At 43.4% G+C, this 12,855-nt stretch overlaps 1 protein-coding gene across 1 annotated transcript; it reads left to right on the forward strand.

The window, feature by feature from the left end:
• Positions 1 to 6,844: 6,844 nt before the first annotated feature.
• fzd7b (frizzled class receptor 7b) lies at positions 6,845 to 10,099 on the forward strand. The gene has a single exon (XM_048235430.1). It carries the CDS (start codon positions 7,476 to 7,478, stop codon positions 9,156 to 9,158), a length of 1,683 nt encoding a protein of 560 aa, XP_048091387.1. The 5' UTR covers positions 6,845 to 7,475; the 3' UTR covers positions 9,159 to 10,099.
• Positions 10,100 to 12,855: the final 2,756 nt, after the last annotated feature.

The following is a 12,855-nucleotide window of genomic DNA, read 5'->3' on the forward strand; positions in this document are numbered from 1 at the left end:
GGCAAAAACCAGCAATGTTTGTGGACATTGTCGGATCTGTGTCACAAGAACACGGTTTCTGGTCACTGTAATTGTTGGATCTGTGGATTCTTGGCCCTTTGTGTGTCTGTGTCTCTAGAACATGGTTTCTGAATGCTGTCATATCTGTGTCTTTAGAACATGGTTTCTGAATGCTGTCATATCTGTGTCTTTAGAACATGGTTTCTAAATGCCGTCATATCTGTGTCTCTAGAACATGGTTTCTGAATGCTGTCATATCTGTGTCTTTAGAACATGGTTTCTGAATGCTGTTTTCTTGACATTGCAACAGTGCTCAGCGGACTTCGATAACGTGGCGTCCTTGAAAAGGTGGCCGTTGAGTATGCTTCCTTGACTTTGGAAAATGGCTATGGTGTTAGGGTAGGTAAGGGTCACATGGTGGGGCAAGCACTGACTTACAGGCGGGGCTTCAGTGATGTCACTACCTGTGGCTAATCTAGGTCTTACTTCCACCTCTGCACATCACGTAGGCCAGTGTGTAGTTTAGCGTTTGGGATTTTTCCATTCAGGTTATGTTGCGGACCTAGGTCAGCCATAAACATTATGTAAAAGAACGTTGAGTCCGCACACCAGAATCTGCTCATTAGCGGTTTTTTAAAGGTAGGCTATATCTCCACGTGTAACATTTCGGGCCCCTAGCCCTTCATCAGACATTCAGTGACATCAGACATTCAACGTAGCTTTAGTTAAGATGCTGTGCCTCGACCTCTTCGTAACAATGGTTTCTGGATGCTGACGGATCTGTCTCCAGAACATGTATGCTGTTACATGTGTATCTAGAATTCAGGTCTGGCTACAGTTGGATCTGTCTCTAAAAGATGATTTTGGGCTTGATCTGGTACTGGTTCATTGCGGACTTACAGGCTTTTCTATGTTTCTAAAAGGCTTTTCTAAAACTTTAAAATTGTTCTCTTTTTCCATGCCTCTCTTTCTGTGTTTCTCTTTCCTCTGTCTCACTCTGCCACTCTGTCTGTTTCTGTCCCTCTCTCCCTCTCTCCCTCTGAAACCTCACCCCTCAAAGCCTGTTTACCCATCTCTCCTGGCCTAATTCTCCCTACCACAGAGAAAACACAGTCAAACCAAGGCCTCTACCATATATAAACACTCACACACTGCCACAATTGCTAAACATACACACACACACACATACACACACATTATCAACAAGTACAGGGAGACACACAACCACAGTATCAACATGAGTGAGGAGTCATGATCCAAAGCTTCATGTTTTGAATCAAAACCAGATTAAAAAATACTCAAAAGTTTGGATTGGGCTCACACTCATCGTGGACAGCGCTCAGTCCTCTGCTGACGATGAATTGCATGAGGTTTGACGCACGTCTGGTAGTTGTAAAATAAATGAATAACATCCAATAAACCTCATGGCAACGTGGAAAGAACATATGGGGCAGACCCCCCGCCTGTCGCTCTGTGATCTATATTTAATGAGGCTAGGAGGTGGTTGCGTGAGCAGGCAGGCATGCGGGCTGACTTCTCTTATTGATGGCAACGCAGGCCTCTGTCTATTAATAATCAATCGCCAAACAGTGCCGCGTCCACTCTGATGAACCCTGGCAGCACATCATTTATTGATCGGCTGGTTTGGCCTACCGAGACCCTGGCCCACCCTTGCTGTGATGGCTGCTCTGTGATCGTTTGAGGAGCCTGCAGATGCAGATGGCTTCTGAAGAGGCATCAGAATCTGAACGCTCAGCCTTCTGCTCTTCAGAGCAGAGTGGAGAAACAAGGCACGATAGGGGTCATGCTTCCAGTGTCAAAGGGACTGATGGTACCACTGAGAGTTGGGGGTTTTAGGTGATAGTGTAGATAGGCTGTAGAGAGATGGCATGTGGTTGCTTCCTTGGTGGTCCAAGGCTCACTGGGGGGCCTCTTTATAGGTGATCCCTTAAAACATGAAGGACACAGACTAAGACTACATCCACTATTCCATTTTTGTTATAAAACACCGTTGTGGATGTATAGCCTAAGAGCAGGAGATAAAAGAGATCCACTTCACCCACTTTTATCCCTGCCCCGAGTGTGAGCCCTAAGACTAAACTAAACCACTGACTAAACTGAAGCCCTTTTAATACAGAGATCACACAATAATCACAACAAGAATGGACGTCATCATGCAGCGTTCCCTTGTCTAAACAGAAGAGGCAGAGTGTCAGAGAGAAATCAGATTGTTTTGTGACCTATGGCAGCAAGTGGCGACATTTCTGCCATTATTCAGAAATTGTTAACAACAGAGGATCTCTTCAACAGTTATCTCTGACAGCGTTTCTCCAACACGATTAAAAACTGTTGATTTTAAATGGACTGTGGCCCCTCCCACTGCCATGCCATGCTTCTCAACTGTGTGAGTATGAGAATCCCAGCCCAACCTCTCATACAATGCTGCTACCTGCCTGAAATGCTCTTTGTTTGGACTACAGATATGTGCTACTACTTGACTGCATTGCACTTGCACTTTACATACAGTACTGTCCTGCTATTCTGCACAAGCTGCTACTCTTCACTGCACTGCCCAAGCTCCTCCTACATGTCCATATGCTGTATTTTATGTGATTTTATCTATTTATTTCCCTGTTATTTTAGTATATTTTATCATGTTTCTTATTTGTTGTCTTCTCTACTGACACAAGCTGGTGGAACAATATTGTATGTAAGTACACATGAAAATGACAATAAAGTGAATCTTGGATTAAAGCAACACCAAAGCACTTTTCCTCTGTCGCACGCACGTTATTTGATTTTCCAGCACCGGCTTTGCAAATAACGATGTCCACAGACAAGGTAGAGTATGTCACATGATTTTATGAAAGTATGAAAGTATGACAACATCAGAAGCAAGTCAAATTTGTAGTTTCTTATCTCTCATTCCATCGAACTACAGATCCGCTACCCGATCTGGCAAACTTGCATAGTGCGGTTATAGCCGATAGAGGGTCGCAAAGCAAATGCAGAAGTGCAGTTCACCCTGTTACGAGTTGATGAACCACTGAAATGATTTTGGAAACATTATTAGAAGGTACAAAAAACTCTTTGGTGTTGCTTTAAGGTTCTATATGGGCAAAATAAAAATAAAAATTGCAAGCCTAAAGTGAGATCCTTTTTCACTTATTTTGAAAAGCACAAAACATAATTAGTATCTGTGAAATATATCTTTTATATTTAACCAGAAAAGTGTTTGTTATTTATGTCCTTCATTCATTCAGTTCCCCTTAATCATAATTCAGATCTCAGCAGTTTCAATATTGACTAATTGCTTCCTCCTCTCTGTAAAAGTCTCCTGGTTTTAGTGATCCAAAGTCTTAGGTCCCCATCCTCCACTCAATGCCACCAATTTGTCGCCTGTGGGGATATGATCCCCACTAATGACATCTCCACACAACATAACCTTTAGAAACGAGAACTTCCAAAAGGCCTATATGCACTGACTTCTCTGTTATCACATTTATCGACATTCATTAACTCCTCTCTCGACTTTTAAACTATATTTACAGATATAATAAGCTTCCCATTAGAAAGCAGTCCTGGTAGGGCCTTCTCGTTCCAGAGACCACAGGAAGCTGAATCCAAATGGTGAATCTGTTATGCTTACTTTAACCATGAGACAGCAACGTGGTGGTGTTAGGAATAACATGTTGTTGTTAGAAAGAGAGAAAGAGGTCATGTGTGAGGGTTGGCTTGAAAACTACGCTCTCACTACTAAGCTGGGGTCACTCGTGTAGCATGGGTGGAGGGGTGTTTTTGTGTTGTGTTGTGTGTGTGTGTTTAGGTTAGCACTGCTAAAATTAAATGCCATGTTAACTTTTTACAGTGTGCTTACAGGGAGGTGGAAAGGAGTAGCCAGCGAATGCTGAAAATGTGTCTGTCAGTAGAATGGACGACACAGAGGTGCAAAGGAGGGTGCAGGGTGTGGGGGCACTGAGGTGAGGGAGAGGTTATCCCTACCTCATCCTTCCTCCTCTCTCTTCTCCCTCTGTCTCACAGACATGTACACACACACACACACGTGCACAGACACACTCACACTGTAGATTCACCACACACACACAGATAGAGGATTTGATAAGTTCTTGAGCTTTACTGTCCTTACACAGAGCTCTGTCTCTTACAGTAGCTTTTCCCCTCTGGGCCTGTGGACTGTGTGCAAAACAAGACACTGGTCTGTGTGTGTGTGTGTGTGTGTGTGTGTGTGTGTGTGTGTGTGTGTGTGTGTGTGTGTGTGTGTGTGTGTGTGTGTGTGTGTGTGTGTGTGTGTAAGCAGACCTCCAGGGCCACCACCCCACATAGCACTTCCCTCTCTGGATACTGGAGGGGCTGTGAAAGGTGGTGGGGGAGGAGAAGGAGAGCAGGCTCCTTAAACAGAGATCTGCCAAAACAGAACAGTGAAAACTCAGGACAAGAAAAGGAGAGAAGGAGAGAGAGAAACTGTGCTTACACAGAGAAGTGGAGAAAGATACAGAAAGGGGAAAGAGGGAAAATGGTAGATAGATTGAGAAAAGAGAGGAAAAATGGTTCATAAGAGAGGGATATGAGAAGAGATAGATAGAGGGATAAGAGCTTTCTTCTCATTGTTTCGCAACACCAGAGTTTACACAACCTCTAATACATGCCTAATTAATCTACTCTCTCTCTCTCTCTCTCTCTCTCTCTCTCTCTCTGTGTGTGTTGAAATCATAATCTAAGGGTGACAAATGTTGAGATTTCTTTAAAACGTTCTGGGAATTGTGAACAGCAAGCCAACATCAAGCCCTGAAGTGACCGGGGTTTGGGACATACAAGGCCGTGGTCCAGCCTTAATCAGTCTGATCCGATGACATAATTGGATAATAATAAAAGGACAGCGTTTGCTCAGTCAGAAGCTAAAAAATGGCAGAGGCTTAGCCAAATATGGTTGATTCTGGGTGGACACGATGCCAATTTTCTGTTTAGCATCCCCTGGCTTCCGAAACTCACTGTGCTGTCTGATTAGGAGTCAGCTGCTGGGTGGCTGTAGAATCCCACCTGTTCCCAGAGTAACCCAACATCTAAGCCCTGATCATCTCCTTTGTCTAAAGGACAGGCCCTCAGGCATGGGAGTGACCTGAGAGCCACATTATACTCCACACATTATCTCTCAAACACAAACAGAAGAAGAAGGGTTGATTCCGTCATTAACAACCTGCAGACTTCTTTTGCATGATCACATTTCGGGACAAGACACACACACACACACACACACACATGCATGCATTCTGGGTACAATGGGATATTTGCAATAATAACAGTCTATGGTTCCTCCTAACCCACACATCATTAGCCATACTCCTTAATCCCACGTGAAGGATTGCAGCAGCAAAGCCCAGAGTTCCTGCATTCCACTGTGATTTAGCGCCGACCGTCCCCACTCTCTGCCGTAAACAGATCTATAAATATAACCATTATTATGGTGGTTTGTCACTGGACTGGCTTCTTGCACTAACCTGCACCCACTACACGTCTATGGAAGAGGAAGCACACTGTCTCAGCTGTAAATTATTTCTGCCTTCTTTCCCCCTTCAGCAATACATTGGCATGGCTATCGCTCAGTAATGCAGGTTTTTGGCCCACTTGTGTCATGAATCATTTGCATCATTATGAAATATGTTCCTAGACTTACTAAGACATACTATGACATGTTTCACTACATGGCATTTAAAAAATATATTAAAGATAGTAGCATTTTACAATAAAGCAAAATTCCATGCAGAAACTATGTTAAAATCAAACACCATACAATGGAAATCAAGTAACACATAAAAGGCTTGTAAATATGTAGACACATTTATTTTTTAAAGTGTGCTTATGTTGGGTGTAAACACTCCTGTAGGCTAGTGTCACTATCATACTAAAGATGGAAATCCCACAATACTTTTCCATACTTTACCTTAAATATTAACAAGGTCTCTCAGGAAAGACCAGACCAAATGTTAATTTTCCGACTCGAATTTCTCGTTTGTGGCACGTTGCATTTGTTTGCAGTTATGTGGTAACTCCTCCCTCTTCATCACCTTTCTTGTTATACTGATTAGCGGCCAAAATGCTTCTCGTTATCGAGGTGATGCCAAATTGGCTTTAACTTAATTGGTTTTGCAATGCGTCAGTTAATTTAATGATGTTCAAATAAAAAAAAATAGCATTGGCCCCTAATGGAATTAACAATTCTAAAACAGATATAGTCTGGTCATAGTCTGGGTGCACATTTGGAGAAGGGAATGGGTGACTTGGTATATTCAATTAAGAAATACATTCATGTTGCTTTTGGTAGTTAATTAAAAAAAAAGTCGTGTGGAGTTGGTTTATCTACGATTTCCACAAATCTATAAGCCTACTGGAAACAATGAGGGGCTTTTTCACTCTACCTCGAAATAAGACACCAACGTAACAGATTTGGGGGTTCAAATGCGCAACTGCGCTTTCAAAAATAAGACTGTGCAAATAAAACAATGCGTTTCTTTTACCAACAACCAAAAGAGTTTGATATGAAGCTTATTCTGAAGTCACACGGGAATCTTTATAGCAACATAATTCGAAAAAGCACTTCATTAAAGAAACTTCCAACATCTCCGCCCTTTCGGTCTCGAATCCGATGTCCAATGGGAGATGTAGGGCTAAGAAAAACAAAGCATGCGATTGGCCAAGAGGACTAAGTTTCAAGGCGCCCCACAGTGCGAGTCGAGGTGTTGTGAATGGGGGGCTTCTAGAAACCGGCGTATCATCTCTTCGGGATTGTGGAGCCAATGTAGAAACTTTTTAGAGCGAAGATAGGCGTTGATGCTAGAGGAAAGCTCATAAATCCGGTACACTCATGTCCATTGTGGGTCGTTGTGCAATGTAGGATAGTTCAGAACTTTCTATTGTCAAGATTGTTCGGCACAGGCACACATTTTCTTCACGTAAAGGAGTGCTGGAATGCCATGCGGATTCGACTAAACTTTTCGGTGGAGTGGCTTGCCTACTTAAGTAGTGGACACAGTGAATCCAGAGGAAAATTGATCCACAACGTTACACGTATGACTCTGCGGTAACTAACGGTATCAAGTACATCGCTAAAAGGATTATAACAACTTGAAGAGCGTTAGAAACTTCTGCGCATCCACGTTGTTCATTCGGTCGGACTTGTTTTTCTTTGCACATTTTAATTGGAGCATGGAAAACTTAACTATCCACCATTTTCCTTGAGTGGCTGAACTACGGGGATAAAGGAATGTGAAGGATACCCTGTGCAGCTGAAAAAAACGCTTAAGGTAGCCTGTAGCCTATTTGTTCTATTGAAAACCATTTTGCCAAAACTAGAAAGGAAACTACAAAAAAATTATTTATTTCATTAGGAACCCTCGTTACACGAAGCAAAGGCAACTTTTTAAATCTCACTGTGCTGAGTGTGTTAGCCATTCATCATCATGGCGGTAACTAAAACCTGGGACTTTGTTCTATTGGCGAGGTGCGCATTGGTGGTAGGGTTCCTGCTGTTTCAACCGTGTGGCGGTCAGTACCACGGAGAGAAGGGCATTTCTGTACCGGAGCACGGCTTTTGTCAACCTATTTCGATCCCCCTGTGCACAGACATCGCTTACAATCAGACCATTATGCCAAATCTTCTGGGTCACACTAACCAAGAAGACGCCGGTTTGGAGGTACACCAGTTCTACCCACTGGTAAAGGTGCAGTGCTCACCGGACCTTAAGTTTTTTCTGTGCTCTATGTACGCACCAGTATGCACAGTGCTTGAGCAAGCCATCCCACCGTGCAGGTCGCTGTGTGAACGGGCACGACAAGGCTGCGAGGCGCTCATGAACAAGTTCGGTTTCCAGTGGCCGGAGAGATTGCGCTGCGAGAACTTCCCGGTGCACGGAGCCGGAGAGATATGCGTGGGTCAAAACACCACCGACACCGATACCCCCACGTCCGACCCAACGCCTATCCGAACAGAGATCACTCGTCTCCCACCCATTGGTGACCGACCAAGCCAGCCTTTTACGTGTCCGCTGCAGCTCTCCGTCCCCCCCTACCTCAACTACCAGTTTATGGGGGTGAAGGACTGTGGCGCCCCCTGTGAGCCAAAGGAACCCCACAGCTTGGGCCTGATGTACTTCCGCGAAGAGGAGATGAAATTCGGACGGCTCTGGGTGGGGATTTGGTCCATACTTTGCTGCGTGAGCACCCTGTTCACGGTGCTCACGTATCTGGTGGACATGAGGCGGTTCCGGTACCCGGAGCGACCCATTATCTTCCTGTCCGGCTGCTATTTCATGGTGGCCGTGGCCTACGCGGCAGGGTTCCTCCTTGAAGACAAAGTGGTCTGCATCGACAAGTTTAAAGACGACGCCTTCAGGACGGTGGCACAGGGAACCAAAAAGGAGGGCTGCACCATCCTGTTCATGATCCTGTACTTTTTCGGCATGGCTAGCTCCATCTGGTGGGTCATTCTCTCGCTCACCTGGTTCCTGTCAGCCGGGATGAAGTGGGGGCATGAAGCCATCGAGGCCAACTCTCAGTACTTTCACCTGGCAGCCTGGGCAGTGCCTGCGGTGAAGACCATCACCATCCTTGCCATGGGTCAGGTGGACGGTGATATCTTGACCGGTGTCTGCTACGTGGGCATCTATAACGTGGATGCTCTGCGCGGCTTCGTCCTGGCGCCCCTCTTCGTATACCTCTTCATCGGCACGTCGTTCCTCCTCGCCGGCTTCGTGTCCCTATTCCGCATTCGCACCATCATGAAGCATGACGGGACCAAGACGGAGAAACTAGAGAAGCTCATGGTCCGCATCGGGGTGTTCAGTGTGCTGTATACAGTCCCCGCGACCATCGTCATCGCCTGCTACTTCTACGAACAGGCTTTCAGAGAGCAGTGGGAAAAAACCTGGCACATGCAGACGTGTAAGCGCTTCGCTGTGCCGTGCCCAGTTAACAACTTTGCGCCCATGACACCGGACTTCACTGTGTTCATGATTAAATACCTGATGACCATGATCGTGGGAATTACCTCTGGCTTTTGGATCTGGTCTGGCAAAACGCTTCAGTCTTGGCGCAGGTTTTACAAACGACTGAGTAACAGCAACCAAGGCGAGACGACCGTGTAATCCGTCTGTATGCTTGCGACATTGTACAGAGTATGGAAAAAGACATTTGAATTGCACCCCTAAGTTAACAAAGTGCTGAAATTATGAACGATAATGAGGGAGGGGGCCCTCATGTGTCGAATGCGAAGGATGACTGTTCTAAGACAAGGCCTCTTAAAACTTAGCTGAGAACCGTCCGGCCTCAACCCCTTACAAGCCGAGAGACTTTCTGATAGGAAAAAAGAACTAATCCAAAGAACATTTTACATAATGCTGTTTTGCGAATTCTGACCAGGAATTCGGGACTGTTTCTTCAAAATGTGCCATAGGCTATATGAAATGTGCCAATTGCAGTGAACATAACCCTGCTTCATAGTTAATGTTGTATCATTTTTCACTTTATGTAAGCTTTTATTGTTTTTAAAATTGTTCAGTTGCAAAGCCCATACCACATAATTTTTTTGTTGTTTGCACTTGTCTATCATTGTCTTGTCATATTGATCTTGTCCCTACATTTTGATAATTTTGTATTTTACAGACATTTTTTTTTATGTTTAATAGCAATGTCTCCGCTTCAAACCATTTGGCATAGCCTGCCTTTGACTGAACATGTTTGGTTTTAAATGTGTGTTAACAAAGTGTTTCAAATTTTTTTTTTTTTTTTTTTTTTTTTTTTTTTTACACAGTAATCTTCCTCATACAGTCATCAACCCCATAGACAATCACCATGGGAGTTAAAATATCAGTTGGTTTACTGTAGGGTAGGCTGTATGCATGTGAATAGTTGTAAGATTATGCAAACTCGCACAGATACATGTTATGTAAATAGTCACATTTTTGTGCAAAAGAATATATGTATTTATAAGAAAATATTTGCTGTTTTCTACCTGATCTGTTTTTGATGCGACACGGTCTCATTTGTATCTGTACAGTTTCATCGAATAAAATGAATAGGTTTTTAACTCCTCTCTCTCACCGTGCTTACATTAAAGGAAAAGGGTGGTCTGTATACTGAAGACTTTAATTTGACCTACATTTAGTGGCCAATAATACTTATTTGTCCAAATAGTACTGTGGACAAAAAAAAAAAAAAAAAACCTATTGTTAGGAATGCTATATAGGTCTACGAATGATGGTCTGCGAGGAATTTATGCTGGTTAGAACCATTCTTTTGTTGCTAGATATTACCTTTTAATATTTCAGTATCTCCAAATTCAGATCTCATTCAAGAACCAACCAGAAATGCTCAAGCTTATCCACTGCAACCAAAGTCCTTTTTAGGCAAGTTCCTCCACTCGACAGCCATATTGTAACGCTTTTTGGGCACTTATCGGGCATCTATTCGGCAGAAAGGCGTCACGACACCAACTTTGCTCCAGTGGCGAGATCACAACACATGATTGGCACGATGTATTCACAACACATCACATGAATATTCACATGTCGGCTTTTTTGCCACGGAAGGGGCAGGATATGTGTAGACAACTGTCATATTGGCGTTACATACTAGCCCCATGCATTTTTATGGAGAATTTTTTGAATGATGCGTCTCCTCATTAGAAAGTCTCTGCTGCAACCGCTGTATTGAATTACAATGCCACCTATTGAAAGGCCATTTTTAATATCAGTCAACACTACATCCTGTAACAAAATTATAAAATTATGTTAGTGTAGTGAGATAAAGCGGGACAGTCGCCTTCCTCATCTTCTGAGCTATTCAAATGAAACTACAGTCTTGTTTGAAATAAACTGACTTGACTAATTTGCCGGGTGATTAAAAAAGTTCGAACGTGAAATATTCAGAGAGTTTCCTGAATTAAATGAGCTTTTCACCTGCTAATCAGCTTTCATCTGCTCTTAAGATTCATGAGAATCACAGCCCACTTCAGAGCAAATGGGCAGCGTATCTGGCACGGACCCAACCCCATACTAGACCAGATGCATTCTAGAGGATACCATTGCCAGAGGAAGACTAAAGCAGAGTCATGTATATTATTGAAGAATGCATATTATTGCAATGTACAAAGATGAAATCCTTTCTCTCTCTTTCACACACACATACACACAGGCAGAGCGATGAGGTGTTGGGGTCAAAGAGTCCAACAGGTGATAATCACCAGACCACAATCTTCACCACACTGCCTTGGAATCAACAGGAAGTCCCATAGTCCTTAGAGGCAGATGGTACCACCAGCTTTCCTGTCTTCCGTGAAACACTATCCTCTCCTTTCAGTTTACTTTTGTTTCTAGTTCCCTCCTCTTTCTTCCCTTTTGTCTGATTTTCAGGGCTGATTGAATGAGGGTAGGGGGATGCTGTTTCAGAGTCATGGAAGAGGTGGTGGATAATGTTCTCTTTGTGTGTGTGTGTGAGAGAGAGAGAAATGAAGGGGAGGCATATTGACATTAACAGACTTATGACAAGATACTTCTAAAAGTTTTAATATATGGTCATTATAACACTTTAAGCTTACTTAGTCACTTTAGTCATATTTGTCAATATACTGTACAATACAGGCCAACGCCCACTGGCGATGACATTCGTGTCTATGGATTTAAAGGTCAAGAGATAGAAAACATTTCTAAACTTTGGTGTCGATGTGCATCAGACGCCGCCAGTGGGTGTTGGCCTTACAACGTGTTTTTTGTGTTTACTAGAAATGTTGACATCTTATTTTACCTGGGTGTGCTTGTTATAAAACAACTCGCCACCCTTGCATGTCTGTTCAAATGTATTGTAACTGACTGTAGGCTAATTTTCATATAAGCTGCTTTATTTATCTCGCTTTGCGGGTTACCTCCTTGCGTCAGCGCGTAGACCCTTGTCTAAAGACTCATAGCAGACATGATTAACAAGATGTCTGCGTCCTGGAGGGATAGGCAAACACCAACCTGGAGAGGTGTTATCAGTGTGTGAAATCTCAAGCGTGTGTGTGCTTCCCCGTTTACCTCAGCCAGAATGTCTGTCAACGTGACTGACAGGGACACGTATGGAATCTCACACCTATGGCTTCACACACACACACACAGAGACACACACAAACATACATACAGACAGACACACGCACAGACATACATACACATACATAATCAACAGCTATGAGAGAAAGAGAGTGAGAGAGTTCCTGGAGCCTTGAGTATTCTTGAAGTGTTTCTCTATTATATGGGATTTGACAGGCTTTAATTCTCACTGACACAGAAAGCATGACAAATGTGTTAGCACTTGGCCTCCAGTGAGTTGGAAAAATGCTGGTGAAATGCTCTGTTTCCAAATTCCAGGGTATGATCTGAGGAGGGGGGGGTAAAAAAGTTGTAAAAACACTTGTGTCTCGGCGCCACTTTGATCCTCACGTGAGTACTAATGATGTGTGCTCACTGTAAATTTAATCTAAAATCAGGGGACACAGCGTGATGTCGGAGTTATGCCTGTGTCACTCACTCCCCACAAGCTGTGTCCTCCAGGCTTTCCCATGAAACGCTCCTTTTCCCAGAGTCGGTGTGTGTGTGTGTGTGAGAAGAGAGAGAAATGAAGGGGAGGCATATTGACATTAACAGACTTATGACAAGATACTTCTAAAAGTTTTAATATATGGTCATTATAACACTTTAAAGCTTACTTAGTCACTTTAGTCATATTTGTCAATATACTGTACAATACAGACCAGCAGCCCACTGGCGATGACATTCGTGTCTATGGATTTAAAGGTCAAGAGATAGAAAA

Source organism: Alosa alosa, chromosome 23 (genome assembly GCF_017589495.1).
Source record: "Alosa alosa isolate M-15738 ecotype Scorff River chromosome 23, AALO_Geno_1.1, whole genome shotgun sequence".
NCBI lineage: Eukaryota > Metazoa > Chordata > Actinopteri > Clupeiformes > Clupeidae > Alosa > Alosa alosa.

What these genes read in the sequence shown, in the direction of transcription:
- fzd7b (XM_048235430.1), top strand. Translation starts at nt 7,476, where the DNA reads ATGGCGGTAACTAAAACCTGGGACTTTGTTCTATTGGCGAGGTGCGCA.